General features: G+C 46.4%; 2 protein-coding genes across 2 annotated transcripts in view; one reads left to right on the forward strand and one right to left on the reverse strand.

The window, feature by feature from the left end:
* The window catches only part of CLSTN3 (calsyntenin 3), a gene marked incomplete at its 5' end in the record, with an annotated part of 11836 nt that extends 3258 nt beyond the window's left edge, over nt 1–8578 (forward strand). The window contains 11 exon segments of the mRNA XM_029084911.1: nt 1–35; nt 115–277; nt 1883–1939; nt 2737–2894; nt 3076–3224; nt 3697–3923; nt 5019–5189; nt 5774–5919; nt 6051–6186; nt 7681–7898; nt 7983–8578. The exon segment at nt 1–35 is cut by the window's left edge and continues 51 nt beyond it. Coding sequence (XP_028940744.1) covers nt 1–35; nt 115–277; nt 1883–1939; nt 2737–2894; nt 3076–3224; nt 3697–3923; nt 5019–5189; nt 5774–5919; nt 6051–6186; nt 7681–7898; nt 7983–8153 — 1631 coding nt within the window.
* A 1388-nt stretch (nt 8579–9966) lies between these two features.
* On the reverse strand, nt 9967–13591 carry LOC104524804 (solute carrier family 25 member 36; the record flags this gene model as incomplete). Its single annotated transcript, XM_010167794.2, is given in 8 exon segments — nt 9967–10166; nt 10269–10552; nt 10728–10794; nt 11429–11529; nt 12046–12123; nt 12583–12759; nt 13533–13558; nt 13561–13591. Coding segments are annotated over 8 exon segments (964 nt in total), but the record flags the coding sequence as incomplete, so codon positions are not given.
* Between the last annotated feature and the right edge of the window lie 4088 nt (nt 13592–17679).

Here is a 17679-nt window from a genome sequence, read left to right on the forward strand (position 1 = left end):
CCAGGCCTGTGAAGTTCCTCTGGAAGCTGGAGCAGGTGAGGAAGTGTTTTCCTCTTCCTCACATCCCTTCTCCTTCTGCCCTTTGCTAATTCCTTCCTCTGCTGTCTGCTGTAGGTCTGCGATGATGAATGGCACCATTATGCCCTGAACCTGGAGTTCCCCACTGTCACGCTCTACGTGGACGGTGTCTCTTATGACCCTGCCCTCATCCATGACAACGGCCTCATTCACCCCCCACGGCAGGAGCCCTCGCTCATGATTGGGGCCTGCTGGACCGGTGAGTGGCCGCTCCCTGCACCGTGCTCTTCCCATGTGGGAAATCAGTGGAGGGAGAGACAGAAGAGGTGGTAGAAACACTACCTGATACTAAATGATGCAAACTATTGCCCAGAGAAGCTGTAGCTGCCCCCTCCCTGGAAGTGTTCAAGGCCAGGTTGGATGAGGCTTTGAGCAACCTGGTCTAGTGGAAGGTGTCCCTGCTGATGGCAGGGGGCTTGGAACTAGATGAGCTTTAAGGTCCTTTCCAACCCAGACTACTCTGTGATCCTATGATTCTAAACCATGTTGCAGCCATCTTGCCTCCTTGGCGCCAAAGCCAGTGTGGATCCTTCCTTCCTTTCAGACCAAGCCAGCAGGTCACAGTAATAATAGCTCAGGGTCAAGTGTTATTGGCAGCTTCCTGGACAACAGCAATAGAACATGCAATGGCCTTTCAGTACTTGAAGGGGGCCTATAAGAAAGATGAGAACAAACATTTTAGATAGGACAAGGGGAAATGGTTTTAAGCTGAGAGAGGGGAGACTTAGACTAGACATAAGGAAGAAATTTTTTACAATGAGGGTGGTGAAACACTGGCAGAGGTTGACCAGAGAGGTGGCAGAAGCCCCATCCCTGGAAACATTCAAGGTCAGGCTGGACGGGGCTCTGAGCAACCTGATCTAGTTGAAGATGTCCCTGCTCACTGCAGAAGGGTTGGGACTGGATCACTTTTAAAGGTCCCTTCCAACCCAAACCATTCCATCCTATGATTCTATGATCACCAGCTTTCAGGCAGTGGAGAGTTGAAACTCTGTGCCTCATTCACATGTTGGCCCTTCTATCAAAGCTTTTCATCAGAGAGCAGGCAGTACTATTTGTGCTGCTGGTTGTATTGATGGGGATTTCTGTGTCTTAAGGGTCTATATGAAGAAGTCACAAAACATTCTGTAGAGGAATTGGGCTGGAGGACAGACATCAGGTTAGGAACATAGTTAAGCTGCTACCAGATTAAAACCTCTTCTGTGGACATGTAAGACTGCATTTTCCAGGTCTGTCAGTTCTCCTGCAAGACTGAAGCGGGACAGACTAGAGGAATTTGCCTGCTGCTTGCCTTCGCTCTAGCAGAAATTCCTAGCAAGATCAAATCTTTACTGTAGTTCTGCTTCTCCCAGGTCAGGGATTTTCCTACAGCTCTGTGCTCTCAATTGGCCTTTTGAAACCAACAAATATTAATCAGTTTGGGATTAGTTTCCATCTGAGTTTCAAAGGGATGTTGAGAATATGGCTTGTTGTGAACATGGCTAGGACCATGTTCCATAAATGGGAATCAGTTAATTCCTGGAATAGATATAATTGTGAAAGGAGAAAAAAACCACAATGTATACTTTCTCCCTTGTATCAGCTACTCATCCTCCAGTCTTACCATCCCCTTAATGACAGGGACTCTGCCCTCTTTCATCTGTGATGTGCTGTCTCTAGGGTTGAAGGGTACACTGTTTGGCATATGACTCCAGAGCTGTTCTTTTGGACTGGCCAACACAGGCCCTTGTATAGATACTTGCCTGACTCTGTAACTACCCTCTGCCAATGCCTTATCGCTCGTCTGAATGTTCTCCTTTTGCAGAGGAGAAAAACAAAGAGAAAATAAAAGGAAGCGAGAACTCCTCTGATACTGTACAAGGTAGGGAAAAGAAAGAAGACGGTTCTCTTCCCCTATTCACCGTGCATGACTATCACTTCTCGCATGGTGCCTTCCTCCTACAGCTCCCTCAATCCTGTCCTGCCACCTCCCACCATCTTGGGAGGAAAACCCTTATTTGGCAGATTGGTCCTTGATATGTGTGGAGCATGAAAAGGCTGATGGGAGGACTACAGCCCGCTTTGAGATGGAGTATGCTTTTCCTGTGGAGAAAGAGTCCTCATGCCTGGTCATTAAAGTTGGTCTCTGAAGAACACAATAGCCATTAGAGACATCAGGAGATGTCACCTCATCCCTAACTATCTGTGGAACATACAGTTTCTTTTAAAAGCCCTCACAGAAAGTAGAGTGAGAAGGGGACAAGAAATTGTTTTCATCTGGCATTCAGCATTTTGGCAGAAACATCTCTATGCTACCCAATGTCCACTGCCCTGGTCTTTCTGTTGGTCTGTTGTTCTCACTTTCCCCCATCTGGAATTAAAAAAAAAGATGTCATCTCCTTACTTCAGCATCCCCCATCTTTTTGTTGTCTTTGCTTTTCTGTGTCCTGTGCACCCCACTGTCTCACTCTACCTCCCCCAACATCTGTATGTCCCCTAACATCTGTATGTCCCTCATGCTGTTGCTTTTGCTGTCTTTGTTTTTCCATGCCCCATGCACCCCTCTGTCTCTCTCTACCTCCTTTAACATCTGTATGTCCCTCACACTGTTGCTTTTGTTGTCTCTGCTCTCTTCCTCGCCGTGTCTCTCACACCCTCCACCTCCCATGTTTCCCTCAGGAGATCCTCTGTCGATCCACCACTACTTCCATGGTTACTTGGCTGGCTTCACTGTGCGCCCTGGTAGCTTGGAGAGCCGGGAGGTTATTGAATGCCTGTATGCCTGCCGTGAGGGGCTTGATTACAGTGACTTCGACAGTCTGGGCAAAGGGATGAAGGTATGCCCATCTGCCCAGCTTGCATGGGTCTCCACCACTCTCCTCCCCAGCCTTGCTTCCCAGATCTTTGCCTGCTCCCCCACCTCAGACAACTCCTCACCTTTCTCCATGTGTCTCTGTTAGCCTGGGCTCTTGGCATTTGCCAAGGAACCCTGAGTATTTTCTTCTCTTCCACCTGTAGGTTCATGTGAACCCCTCTCAGTCCCTGCTTACCTTGGAGGGTGATGATGTGGAAACCTTCAACCATGCAATCCAGCATGTAGCTTACATGAATTCCCTGCGCTTTGCTACCCCTGGAGTCCGGCCACTCAGGCTCACCACTACTGTCAAGTGAGTGGACAAAGCAGCACCTCTTGCTAAGTTCAGCAAGAGGATTACCTCTCTTTTGACTAAAATTACACTCCCTCACCTTGTATTTCAATTCTAATTGATGGTCTCAAAATGGGTAGGAGTCTTCCTGAAAACCAATATTAACGTATCTGGTATCCAAATGGATACTGGAATACTGGGGCCTGGGGTCTGTGCAGGTAGCAAAACTTCTGCCCTCATTCATGGTGTTCCAGGCATGTGAGCTGGTTTTAATTTCCTCTGTGGTGTGCGGACATGACCAAGTCACTGGAAACCCAGTGAAGTCATTCCTTTCACACCTGTCTGTCTTGCACAGCAAGCTATAGGGAAGCTTTGGGAAGACTACCAGAAAAAGGGTCTTCCTTTCCCTAGCAGTAACGGGCAGGAGGTGTTCTTTCACAGTGTTGTTGGTGGAAACTTGGGCCAACTGATGCTTTCTGCTTCTCTCCTTCAGGTGTTTCAGTGAAGAGTCCTGTGTCTCCATTCCTGATGTGGAAGGTTATGTTGTGGTTCTACAGCCTGATGCCCCCCAGATCCTGTTGAGTGGCAATGCCCACTTTGCTCATCCTGCATCAGACTTGGAGGCTCCTGATGGAGTCCCCCTGTTCCCCAATCTCCAGATCACCTGCTCTATTTCTCACCAAGTGGAGGCCAAGAAGGAGGAGAATTGGCATGGTACTGGTGAGTGGAGTACAGGGTGGGGTATAAGAGACAAACTGGAAAGACTTGCAAGTGTTGCTGTCCTGCAGAGGAAGTAGAGCCCCTTGTTACACCTGAAATAGGAGAGAGTTTACAAATGTAGAAGCAAGGCACATTGTCTGTCAGTATGTAGGCTAATCAGTTCTTATCCCTTTCTGCTCCTCCCTGTAGTTTTTCTGTCCACCCAGTTCCTTTGCTCACTCTCTCCCAGGCTGCTTGTTTCTAATCCCTTTTACATTTTACCTACTTTTCCCTTTATTGAATCCAACACTGGATGCGTGTCCTGCCTGTTACCCTCTCCACTCCTGCACTTACTCAGTCTCCTACTGCTTCCTTCTCTCCTGCTTTCCTTATTTCTCACCCCCTCCCCTCTCTTCCCAAATCACTTATTCCTGTGAATTCCCCAGTCAGTTTCCTCACGCTCTATAATATCTTGTCCCTCAAATTCTCTCCATCATCCTCAGATTATTTTGCTGCACTTTATGCTCTATATGTCCTTTCACTTATTTTATATCTCTTCTGGTAATGGGATTTTTTGCTTGTAGTTTTCTGCTCAGTAGCTTTGCCTTTCCTCATACAATGATGAGTTTCTTGACCTAGAGCGGGTTGGGCTTAGCCCTGCTGAAGGCAGTTAGTCATTGGATGTGGTTGCCATTTTAAAGAAGGTAAGATCACAACCATGGTAACCAGCAGTCATGAGACAGGAGAAAGCTTTCAAAAGCACTCGGGGTCTGGGAATGTGTGATAGAGTTGTTCCTAATTTGCATATTGTCATTGTCAACAGAGTTCTTACAGCTGAGATGTGTTATCATGAACCAGTCTAATAACAGTATGTTGTTCCAAAATAAAGTGACTTTATTATGTGCATAAATAATGTCATTAGGACCAGGGGGACTCCTCCAACAAGTAACTAGACTGACAGTGATTTTACCCAGGGTCGGTGCTAGCCAGAGAAAGATGAGTCATTACGTATGATGTGAGCACTCTTAAGTAAGTGAGTACACCTCTGAGTAACTCCTGTCTTCACTGATGGCTGTCTGGCTTTCTGGCCCTGTCTTCTTTCTGTTTGCATCTCAGTGACAGACACACGAATGTCAGATGAGATTGTCCACAACCTGGATGGCTGTGAGATCTCATTGGTGGGAGATGACTTGGACCCAGAGAGGGAGTATCTGCTCCTGGACGGGGCACTGCTGCAGCAGCGGGGCCTGGAGCTTGTTAATACCTCTGCCTACCTGACCATCACAGGTATGTCCTCTCCTTGGCCACAGCCATCTAATTACACCTCGTTGGTGGGAGAAGCACTTAACCTGATGTTAGAGATGTGTTGGTGTACTTTATGAAACTCTGAGATGTAGCCATTTGTTGAACTGGCTTTTCAAGTCCCAGGCCATCTCCTTGGGGAGGTGGCTCCTCCTCCAGCACACAGCATGGTGTCTGAGCTTTGACCCAAGCTTCTGTCACTCCTCCTGACTTACTCCCATTGCTCTTGGGGTTTGGTGTTCCCAGATGCCTGCAGCATTTTGTGTGACGTGACCGGGGGATGGCACATCCCACAGGATGTGGACTGATACAACGCTATTGTACTCTCCAGAAGTTAACAGGGCTGTTGCTCTGAATCCTTCCTTCCCTTCCACTTGTTTTAGCAATGCAAGCAGGGATTTCATCAGGTCCTTTGCAGCAATCTCCATCTCTGCTCCCTTCCTAAAATTAACTAACCCAGCATTGCCTTGGATTCCTCTATAGTTCCCAGTTGCTACAGGGTTATGATGCCAGATGGCTTTGAAGCAGGAGCTTCCTCACCCCACACCAATTCTCTCTTCTTATCTCAGGTGTGGAGAGCATTGCAGTTTATGAGGAAATACTGCGCCAGGTCTCGTACCACATCAACCGTGGCGCTGCTTTTTATGAAAGGAAGTTTCACTTGTCCTGCACCGAGATGAACGGACGCTACTCCAGCAATGAGTTTACTGTTGAGGTACAAGATCAATATGTGCACATATAGGTGCCTGTACATGCATGGAGAGGATGTGGTGGATGAGAATGCACACAGTGTAGGACATACCATGAGCACAGGGCTGAATCTCTCTCACTCTGGTCTTTCTGCAGGTGAATGTTCTCCACAACATGAACAGAGCTGCTCATCCTAACCATATTCTGAGTTCCCAGCAGTTCATGCACCAAGGCCATCATCTACCTCCCGAGCTATCTGGGCACAGTTTAGCAAGCACCCATAACAACCCCAGTACGTAACACTTATCTTTTGTGTTTATTCCTTTAGGTCAGGATGTTGATTTTCTGGTACCCTGGCAGAACCTATAGCAGAGGATTCCTTTCAGGCTCCCTATACCCATGTTATCAAGTTCTCATTACACTGTCCTGTCCCATTCATCATTAGCAAATGGACTGCAGTCTGTGTCAAATTGTGTTTTAGAGCTTGGTGCAACAATCCTTCTCTTTTGGTTTGTTGTTTTCTTAATGTAGAAGCAGCCTGAAATCTACACCTGGGAAGGTCTAAAAAGAACAACTGTAAGCTGGTACAATTTCATTTGTGCACCTTGCACAGGTGATGTGTGGGCTTAGGTAATCTAAAATCAGAAAGAAGCTTCAAAAGCAGGAGAGAAATTAGATTAAAGACTGCCACTGCTCTTAAAAAAAAAAAAAAGAGTTGGGACTAGGTAGTGGCCAGCTAGGTAGAAAAATATAGGTGATGGCACTGCACAGACAAGAGAAGGATTCTTGCCTCCAAAACAGAGGAGAGAGAAACCTGAAATCTAGACTGGAGATGAGATTCACTGGTTTGTCCTGGCAGTCCTGTGCTACAAGCATGACTGTAGTCCAGCCGGCTCCTCCTGCTCTGTGAAAGCTCTAGGACTGTTACAGAGTACCCTGCCTTGGGTTGGCCCCTGCACGTAAAGCACCTCTGGTGCTCGCTTTTGCTGCAGCTTCCTGCAGCAGCTGATCCCAAGCTGCAGCTGGCACTCAGCCACTGCAGGGACTGCCTACGTATGTGCTGGGAGAGCACCAAAAACCAGCCTTTGCCACTTCCTTTCTGCAGCAGAAAAGTTGTCCCTGCTGTACAGAACCACCCAGAACAAATCCACAGAGGGCCTGGATAGATTTTGCAGGGAAGGGGGATATCTGGGGAGTCAAGGCTCAGCCTACAGGCCTAGAACAAAGAGGTGGGAGTTGGGCAAAGAGTCTTAGATGAATTTCAAGCTTTCTCCTGTGGAGAAGCCAGGCTTTGACCGTGGCACTAATCAGGTGGCCATCATGGCCTTCACCTCTTCCCCATGTGCAAAGCAGACTTCTTTTGGCTTCCTTCTTTCTCTACTGCTTGCATGGAAATCACACCCTCTGAAAATCATCCTTGTGCCCTTAAAGGCTCTCCCCAGCATGCATTTCTCCCTCCCAAGAGGAGGATACAAATGGCTGCTGTGCAATATACTCTAGTAACTTCTCTAGAGAAAGTTGTGCAGAGTCTACAGGCTGGGCCAACATCAGAGGACACCTGTTCCTAGGCATCCTGGAAAACCATGCAGGCCTCAAGCGAAGATACAGCAGCTGAAGGCAGGAACTGCCTGTGCCTAGGAGAGCAGACAAGTCAGGATGTGTTCCTGCCTAGACCAAAAGACCTAGACCCAAGCTCTGCCCAGGAACCTCAGTTCTTGCAGGTCAGGTTGGAAATGCATGTTTCTGTGACAGACTCACCACACTTTCTCATTTTATTTCTCCAAAGTGGTCCCTAGTGCTGCCACTGTCATCATTGTGGTGTGTGTGGGCTTCCTGGTACTCATGGTGATCCTTGGCATCCTGCGCATCCACTCCCTGCACCGGCGGGGAGAGAGGCAAGAGGTCCCTGTGGCTGCAGAAGGGGGACACGCAAGCACCGGAGGCAAAGAGAGTGACCTGTTCTGGGATGACTCAGCCCTCACCATCATAGTCAACCCCATGGAGGTGAGGAGCAGGCCCAGTGGCTGGGGAAGGGTGGGCAGCTGGGTTGCCAGATCCTTACCCTTACTCCATGTCTCACCTCCCCAGTCCTACCAGAGCTGCCAGGACAGGGCAGCAGAAAGGGGCGAGGGCAGAGCGAGGGAGGGCATGGAGGATGAAGATGACAGCAGCGACTCAGAGACACCCGACTCCCCGGACAGCAATGACATGGGTGACCGACACATTGTTGGCAAGAGCGACGGCTCTCACCGCTACTAGGAGCTTTAAAACACCAGTCCAATGGATCCCCCCACAACGTATGGCTGGAAGGAGGAGGTGTCTTACTTCTAACTTCCTCCTTCCCCCACCGTGTACACACGTGCTCCTCCCTCATTTGTCACTTCTGCCTCCCATCTTCCTTCATCTTCTGCCATTCTCATTGTGGACGTTCCCTGCATTATTGACCCCTCATCTGGCTCTCTAGAAACAGGTGTTAGGGCACTTGAGGATTGACAGGGGCACAGCTCAAACTATGCTGAGGAAGGTGGGAGCTTGGAAAGAACAGCAATGTGGAAGGAGGAGCCAGCACAGGGCTCAGAGTGGGGTCTCTCACAACCCCTCCCCAGATATTATATATATATTGTATATTTTTTCAATGTTGTCGTTTGAGGTTTATTCTCGTTTCATGCAAAAAAAAAAAAAAAAACAAACCACCGCAGCTTGTGTTGCTTTGTAAAATTGTTGATACTCCTGAACTAAATAAATGAAGGTAAGAAGGATGAGGAAACAAAGTGGATTTTAAAATAAATGGATTTCAAATAAAATGTTCAGGGCTTCTGCAGTTTTTCACAAGTAAGGAAAGAAACAGTGTAGCCTCTAAGGTGAGACTAGAGATTGTCCAGAGCATATAGGTACTGAAATATCTGCCTTATGTCAGGGAAGGATTACATTTTTTAGTGTATGTGTTGAAACAAGAAAGACCCATCCCCTCTGACCCTATTCCCCCTGCCTTTCAAAGAGTCAAAATACTCTTTGTAAACACAATGTAGCCTTCCCCAGGACACAGGGCTAGGAACCCACAGAGGAACAAAAGGCACAGCCAAGTGTAACACATGCAGCAAACTGAATTCTTGATTACAGAAAAAAAGGCTCTTTCCATACACTTAGCATGTCATCAATAGAAACAGGCCCAATCCTTAGCTTCATTCATCTTTTTACCTGATCCACTTTCTTTACCAGCATAAAAGAGTGTTTTTCACACCAGGCTTCCAGCTTGTGGCAGAACAGCCCCAGCACTTCTGAGGGAAGGAGGTGTCCTCCTCTTTTTGTTAGGAAAAGAGGGGATAGAAACACAAGATATTGGCAAAGCGTGGCTATGAGCCCAGTAGCATGAGTTGTTAGGGTAGTGCTTCATAGCAAGGTTGTCCTTCTTCCCTCAGTCTACTTGGTCTGATTATTCAGATCCCGCAAGATGAAGAGAGGCTGTCGGCTGCCTGACACGTCTCAGGACAATGGCTGCAACATGTGAAGGACCCAAAGGAAGATTCTGCAATGGGACATTTGCTGGTAGCCAAGCCTGAGAAATCCTCCTTATGGGCAGGAAGGCAGCACAGTAGATGAAAGTGAAAGAACCCTTCTGAGAGCATGAAAGGTCTCTTTCTCTCTGCTGCACTTCTCTTAGATGTCTCAGCTCTAGCCTCTCTTCACATCCAACTGTGCCCACGTATAGTTGTTACCGGGTCCAAAAGAACTGAACATGCTGAAGCTAAGATGTGCTTATGCTTTCTCCTTTGTCTCCTTCCCAGCAAGTTCTGTGCTCTTGTTTCATACAGGGAGCTTACAGCAGGTACTGACAAACCAGTGCCCTGATATCTTGAAGCACCAGAATAATTCAAGTCTCCAGAAAGAAGAAAGGCTGTATTGTGCATATTGGAACCAAAATTTTTGCACAAAATAGTCTTACATCCTGAGAATGCTATGCCTGACCCAGTTCTGATATGTGATGAAAAGCACCACCTCTCATAGCATGGAAAAAGACCAAGTCTCAGGACCATGAGGTACTTGTAGCTCTAGAGCAGCCTCAGCCAGGTGCTTATAAGGTGGAAGAGGCCAAATGTACGATGAGTTCATAGGTAGCCATCATGATAGCTGTGTTTGGGATCTGACGGATCAAGTGAGCCAGGAGCCCTCGGTATAAAGCCAAGGGTCCCTCTTCATGGACCACAAGCTGCAGAGTCTGTATAAAGGAACGGTATCGTGACCCTTCCTCTCGCAACCGTGTTCGAATGACCTCTGGAGAGACAAAAAGGGAAGTGATATTAGCAGACTGATCCTACAGGCATGATGGCATCTCCCACTGAGGGGAACAGAAGCAAGGAGAGTGGACCCACTCACCATGTGGATATGCAAGGCATGAAGCGCATGTTTTGGAGACAGCAGCAGCTCCCATTAGTCCAAAGAAATCATGGCTGTTCGGTGAAAGTGTGAGTGGTGGGGAAAAGGAATGATGGCTGTTTCTCAGCTGCTGCTTCAGTGCTTCATAGATGACAAAGTGTATGATGGTCTCTGACACTCCAGCATAGGAGGCAGTGATACCACGGTAAAATCCACGAAGGCCTTCAGTGCGGTACACGTGCATGGCACACTGGAGAGCGTTGCTGGCCATCTCTCCCTTCACCCTGTAAAGAAGAGGGAGGGTTGGAACGGCATACTGCTCCACTGACCTAAAATGCTCTTGTGAACACAACTGTATGACTCCTCTCCAGCATGCCCTGGTCACAGACCCGCACCTAACCCCACCCCAAACCAGTCCTGATTGACACAGAGCAGCTCTGCATTGCTAGCCTGCCTTACCTGGCTTCCAGCTGCATCCTGGTTTTCACTAACCAGATAGGGTTGGTGAGTGTGGAAGAGGTAATGCCTGGAGAACAGAAGAAGAAGACAGCTGTGAGCACCAGGATCACACTGACTGTGAGGAGGTGCTGATCTATTAGGTCTCTGAATTCTGCTTGACAAACTGTAGGCATTTGCAATTTGAGGATGACCTTGAGCTCCCATGGGAGAGGAGATGTTTAGGGCAGATTATTTGATTCTTCTCCTCCCCCATTCCAGCCTTTGTCTGGTGGTAATTAGCTCCTCTGCCTCCAACATAACCCCACTACAGGCCCTGGTGTTACAAAGAGGCAGGAAACAAAGGGTTAAACTCGCAAGACTGTAAGATTTTGTTAGAAAACTGGGATATATCAAGAAAAAATATTCTGTGAGTGGTCTAAATTACACACCACTTTTTCCCTCTCACAGCTGAATGGAGCTCTTCTCCTGATAGCAGCTGAAGGCATAAAGCCTAGATCTGTGACTTGAAGAGGTGAGCCTAAGAACAAAGAGTGAGAAAACCTTTTGGTCACCCAAGGAACTCATTGCTCCAGGTGGGGAAGGAGGAAACTTTGTAAGAGAGAGTGGGACTGATGGGAACAGCAATAGGAAAGAGATGAAATCCATTTACACTTTCAGACAGAAGGACCTCTTGGCTCTGATTTGAGACAGAAGAGGCTCACCTGCACAGGCTGCTGATAGCATGTGTACTTTCTTGGACTCCGGTACAAGGACAGCATTGAGTCTCTCCTTAACACCAGAATAGGCAGCAAAATATATAGCCCTGGTTGGAAAGAAATACACAAAAGGTTACAGCTCACTTAGAAGGAGCAGGGGCAGCACTGCTGTGGTGTCTCACTCCAACTTTTCTTACTCCCAGCACAGGTTTGTCCAATGTGACATCAGCTACCATCTATACTAGACCCACAGCAATCATCTCATCTTACAACTATGATCAGAAGGTCCAGATAACGTCTGTGTGAAGGGGTCCTGTGGCACCATAAGCACAGGATCCAGACTGCTTTCAGAATGTGGAGCAATATCTGTCACAGAGGTCATAGAATCATAGAATGTTTAAGTTGGAAAAGACCTTGAAGATCATTGAGTCCAACCCTAAACCTAACACTGCCAAGTCCACTACTAAACCATGTCCCTAAGCACCACATCTACACGTCTTTTAAATACCTCAGGGATGGGGCCTCCACCAGTTCACCAGGCAGCCTATTCCAGTGCTTGACAACCCTTTCAAGGTTCTTTAAAAAGTGTACAGCATAAGGTATCTTCAGGGACCAGTACTCACCGGGAAGGAGCAACCCCTACAAGGTTTGGACCTAGACCTCGGAACAAGGATCGCATGCCTTCCTTCTCAAGGATGGTCCTACAGGAGGAAATGAACAGAGACATCAGCAGTGTAACTAAGCTGGGGGCTCTCCTGTTCCTCCTCCTCCTTTGTTCTTAAGTACTTGTAGCATCGTCTCCTTGCCTCCAGCGTTATCCTTTTTCTGCCCTACTCTCATTTTCTCTCCAGCCACTTCTCTCTCCTTCAGTCACTTCTTTATATTCTTGCTGACCACATCACTCTGGGGCTGATCAAATGACTAGCAGAGAAATTTCTCACAATCCCAAAAGCTGCCTTGCAGACTCCGAGTTCAAAGCACAGATCAGCTGTGACAAGTAGATGTACCTGTGCTCTGATGGAACTTCTCACCACACTTACAGCTTTCAGAGCCACAGCTCAAACGCTACTTCCAACTCTCTCTCTCTTTCCCCCCCGCCACCTGATGGCCAAACCTTCACCTCCCTGGTGCCAACACGCATGCTGCCCTATCCTACTCACCTCAGCAACTTGAGCACTCCAGGAGATGGTGGGGTGGGGTTGATCAGCCTCACACTCATCCCTGGCAGCTGTATCTCTGAGAGGCACAGAGGCCGCAGTGTCAGTTGGGATGACTGCAGACGTGTCTTCACCACTTCCAGGGGACAGGTCAGGATGGCTCCAGCTGTGCCACCACATCTAGGGCATAACAGCACACATAAGAATGACCCCTGTGCAGGAACAGTGCAGTAATTCTGACCCTGCTCGTCCACAACCTTTCCTCTCTAGGGGAGGAGGTTAGGTCCCCCAGCCTGCGTCACACTTGACCTCCTGCTCTGACACTGATTAACGTAATAACGGGTTAGCTTGGGACATCTCCTGGCAGCCTCCCTCTGAAACTTCACTCAGTATTTGAGACAAACAGTCCCAAGTCCATAGAGACTCAGCAGTCCCTCAGCTCAAAGCTGCTGATCTTTGCATTCAGAATTTCCCAGAGCAAACATTTCTGCTGCCCAACCTCGCTGCAATGCCTTCTGCTGAGATCACCAGGCACCATGCCTCATACCTCCCCACAGCAGCACTGGCTCAGAGAGGGGCAGCACAAAACTCTTCCACCCCTCAGTCTGCTCATGTCTTCAACCTGTGACCTGCTCAGCCCCACAGCTGCAAGGCCCTGTAAGCAAGATCTTGTATTTTCTGCCAATAGCTAGGCTCGCCCCCAGCCTGAACTCCTCTTCATGAAAGAGGACCCTGACCTTCATCAGACAGAAGCTATTTTTGTAACTCCTGAACCATCACCGTCAATCAGTCTAGTCACACCTCAGTAATGCTGAAAGGACACGTATCTCCTCTTTAACTGTCTGCCACCGAGGGACAAGTCAGAACCAGAGGACCGATATGTCTGGTTCTCAGCTTCTGCCTCTTTAGTTCCTTTGACTGACGGGTCTGTTCTTCTAGAGGATGCTCAGTACCTGAAAGACTGTTTTGAGATGAATTTGCATGGGACAGCCATGCAAGAGGCTTTGATGAACTGACAGTTGTTCATATCTGCTACAGTCAAACTCGCTTTGTTTCACAAGAGATGGAGGCTTAAAAAGAGCTCACTTTGTTCCAAAGAAAGAAAAGCCAACCAAAGAACTGGAAGATACCAGGGAAGCATCAAGTGTGTCAATAGAATTACATCTGATAGTACAGGACAGCAAATGGCTAGAGTTCTGAAGAATTACTTTGAAAAAGTCCATACAGTTCAGTGCATACACACATCACTCACAGCCTCTGCTCCTAGGGCTTCATGTATTACTGCCTGCAGGTCAGGGGGTGAGGGGGGGAAGGAAAAAAGAGGTCTGGATGCCTATTGCAATGAAGTCCGAGAGTTGAAGATCTGGCAGCTAGAAGGTTATGCAGTTAACAATGCCAGCAACTAGCAACTAGTTATGCTGCTGTTACACTCATGCTGCTTTGTCAAGCCCTTTGCAGATCCACACAGTGGTAATGACTTGCAGAGCAGTCAATCACCAGCAGTTTCCCTCAGGAGATATGATGAGTAGTGGGAGTTTGGGATCAGACGGAACATGACCAAACAACTTAGCCTGGGTTCAGAAGACAACACAAAGCAAAGCAGTAAACATCCTGGCTCAGGTTCTCTGGATGAACAAGCTGATGAAGCATGGACACTAAGACAGGCTACTTACCAATCCTGGAGTCACATGAGGCAGGGCCTCCTCTTACAAAAGCCATGTTGATTCTTCCCATGTAGACCATACTCATTCAGGGCTCCAACAGTCATATTCTTTACCACAGCTTCTACTAATTTGCCTGATACAGGCTCCAGAGTTAGAGGCCTGTTGTTTTCTTGACCAGAAGTGTAGTTTCCAGTTCAGGAAAAGACTGAGTACAGTGGTGACAGATCAAGATGTCTAAGAAGTCTGAATAGAGCAGTTCCAACTTCTTATCTAAAAGCTGAGCAAACACTACAACAGGACAACATTTACAGAAGCAATTGCTTGGTATTCTAAAGATTTTTCTCTCTAACAGTGCATAAGGAGACACAAGTTTATGAAATGTTTTCATAGTACCTTGTTTCTTCAGGAAGTCCCTACCTGAGCATGTAGAATTTGAACCCATGCCTCTGGTATCTATAGAAGTTTCCTGAGTTCCTCAAGCTACGGATATGTATAGATAATAGAGAAGAATTTTAAAAGCAATAATAAGAGTTAAAAAAATTGTTACTCCTTAGCGTGGTGGTCATTTAATCAGCGGTAAGAGAGTCCGAGGTGAAGAGGGAGCCCTGAGCCTCTATGGCTCAATGGCAAGACTATTATTCAGGGAGCACAGAACACTGACTAACAAAGCGAAGTCAATGAGGTACCAGTTGTTCAAAACTAGGAGAAATCTCAACTATGATGTCTTATCACGCACTACATGATGATACAGCTGTTCACAATGTATGAAAGGCACAGGTCTCCAAAATTATTCTCTTTCAGAAGGAATGTAAAATTACGTACTCTCGTCACAAAGAGATGAACTATTTTTCAGTCCCATACTAACGAAGGCAAAATTGAAGAAAATCTAACTGGAACAAACATTTTTAAATCAGCAGGCACAAAAAACTGATGGCCATGGATATTAAAAATAGCTGATTGAGGAGACTTCATACCTACAGATTTAAATGCTTAGGACATGTTAGGGGACTGGTGAAATACACTAGCCTAGAAGAGTTCTAATGTCTACCAGGACTTTAAAAAAAAAAAGCATATTTGTAATAATTTATGCTGCTAGGGCTATACAGTTATACGACCTGAGATTCACACCAGGAGAGAATTACAGAATCAGATCACTATAGACTTAAAAGACACTTTATACTAATCAATGATTGGTTGAGGGGCTATATTTATATTGCTTTTGTTTTTATGGAACTTATCAAACAAAAGCTGGACTCACAAAAGCAATCACGAAGATGTAACATACTTCAGTTTTGCAAAAAGTGATCTTGGTATCTCAGAAAACCACACTTAGAGCCTTAGCACTCTGTCTATAGCATAGATGCTAAATTGATTAAAATCAGACCACAAAATCTCAAAAAGAAGAAGAAAAAATAAAATATCAGCCTCACTCTAAAAAACCTGAAACCAGTTGTCAGTAAAGAATCAAACAGCAGTGGTCCAGAAAGAGTCCAGGAAAATCACGTCTAGACTAGACCTAACAATTTACAGTTTTTCCAGCAACAGGAGGTGACATTTTACTCTTGATGAAATCCATGGGTGATAAAGATTGTCACAGTGGCAAATACTGAGCAAAGCTGCAGTGACTGGCAAATAACGGAAAAACACCTGGAAGCAAGCAGTCACCAAGGGTCTTACACTGGGCTTAAATGGACTGGTTTAACAAAGCCAAAACCCTGAAGTCACTACCCTAGAAGCAGGAGCAAAAGCAATTCCTGCAAAATATGATGAAGAGCAGCAGCTGACAACCAGTACGATGTGTACTCCCAGAGCAAAGGGGTGGCAAAAAAAGCTAACCGAAGAAAGCAGGTAATTTTACCTTAGAAAACAGTACTTGCCTCTGGGTGTTGCTTTCATATTTAAAAAGGAAAACTAGAAAGTTTAAGGTGGCAGAAAAAGAGGATTAGTAGAGAGAAATACAAAAACCACCATTAACACCATTTCAGATCATTTTTTTCAATGATCTGCAAAGGGTATGAGCACGTGCACAGAGGTGACAAGGTTTACTGGTAATTCGCATTTTAGCCCTTCCTCAGGCTAGGCAAAAATTGAGATGGCTTGAAGAACTTCACTTTAGAATGGCAATGGTAGGTCAGACAAATCTGCAGTTAAACCAGGATTCTGCCTAGGACACAAGTGAATTAAGATCACCCTCAGAAGAGTAGGAGAAATACTCATCTCCAGAACACGCTCCCAGCTTCCCGCAATTTTCAGCTCAAGGACTTCCTCAGCCAGACACGCTGCACTGCATTTACACATTGCCTTCAACACATTCTTTTTTAAATCAATCTTTTAAAAATGCTTTCTGGACACATAAAAAGCTTTTACCCTCTAATATCCTGTGGCCAGGAGCCCCACAGTACAACTGCACACTGTGTTAAGAGCTATGTTCTTGCACTAGTTTTGAACAAACCTCTCAAGTTTTATTTGATGGTCCCCAGTTCTCGTAGTAGACAATAAAGTGAACAACCGTTCCTTCATCAACGAGATCTGTTTCATTAGGTAAAACAATAATAGTAATTATATACTGCAGCAATAGCCTGAACTTATTATTAATCTCTTATTCATCTTATTAATCTCTTTGGTTTTAATTAATTGTAATTCAAGGATTATTGCTTGATGGGCAAGGTCAGGATACAGACTGACAAAGCTCCCATTAGTGACACTCCTGTCACTAGCCAAACTCTCAGAAAGTTTTTCAGGAATCAAAGTGGAAAATAAGGATGAGAAAAAGGTTAAGAAGAAAGCTAAAAAATATGAAAAACTACATTAAGAAAGTCTAAGATGCAGTGACTAAGTAGTTCAAAGGATAAATTAATAAAAGAGAATAACACACACAAAATAACACTGGCAACACAGAGGGCAAGTACATATAAGCAAAGGTCGATTTAGCACAATTGCATTAGCTGCAGAAAACTGGAAATTTACTAATTAAGAGCAATTAAATGATGTGCACACGCTACACCACAGATCTCACTGTCATATGGACTCCCACAGGCCACTGGAATTTGGAAAGGGATTAGGTCACTGCCTAGGCAAGGAAGCTCTGCAGTTACTTAGCAAGGTCCAGAGGATCACAATATCTTCTGCTTTAGCTTAAAGCTCATTGTTCTGAAATTTAAATGATAAATGTTTCTTAAAGAGAGAAAGGTTGAAATGCCACCCAGCAGAAGGGGTTTGCTCAAGGGCACGCTGTGAATTCAGAGGCACTGCTGGGATCCACACTCCAAACACTTGACTCACCAGAATCAGCCGCACTATTTAAAGCCAGAAAAAAGGCACGAAGGAATCTCAGCCATTCCTGACAGAGGGCTGGCTGCCCTCCCCGAGACCAGGGTGAGGGAGGGCCGGTCCCCCTCCCCGAGGCCAGGGTGAGGGAGGGCCGGTCCCCCTCCCC

This window comes from Antrostomus carolinensis, unplaced genomic scaffold (genome assembly GCF_000700745.2).
Source record: "Antrostomus carolinensis isolate BGI_N321 unplaced genomic scaffold, ASM70074v2 scaffold29945, whole genome shotgun sequence".
Lineage (NCBI taxonomy): Eukaryota > Metazoa > Chordata > Aves > Caprimulgiformes > Caprimulgidae > Antrostomus > Antrostomus carolinensis.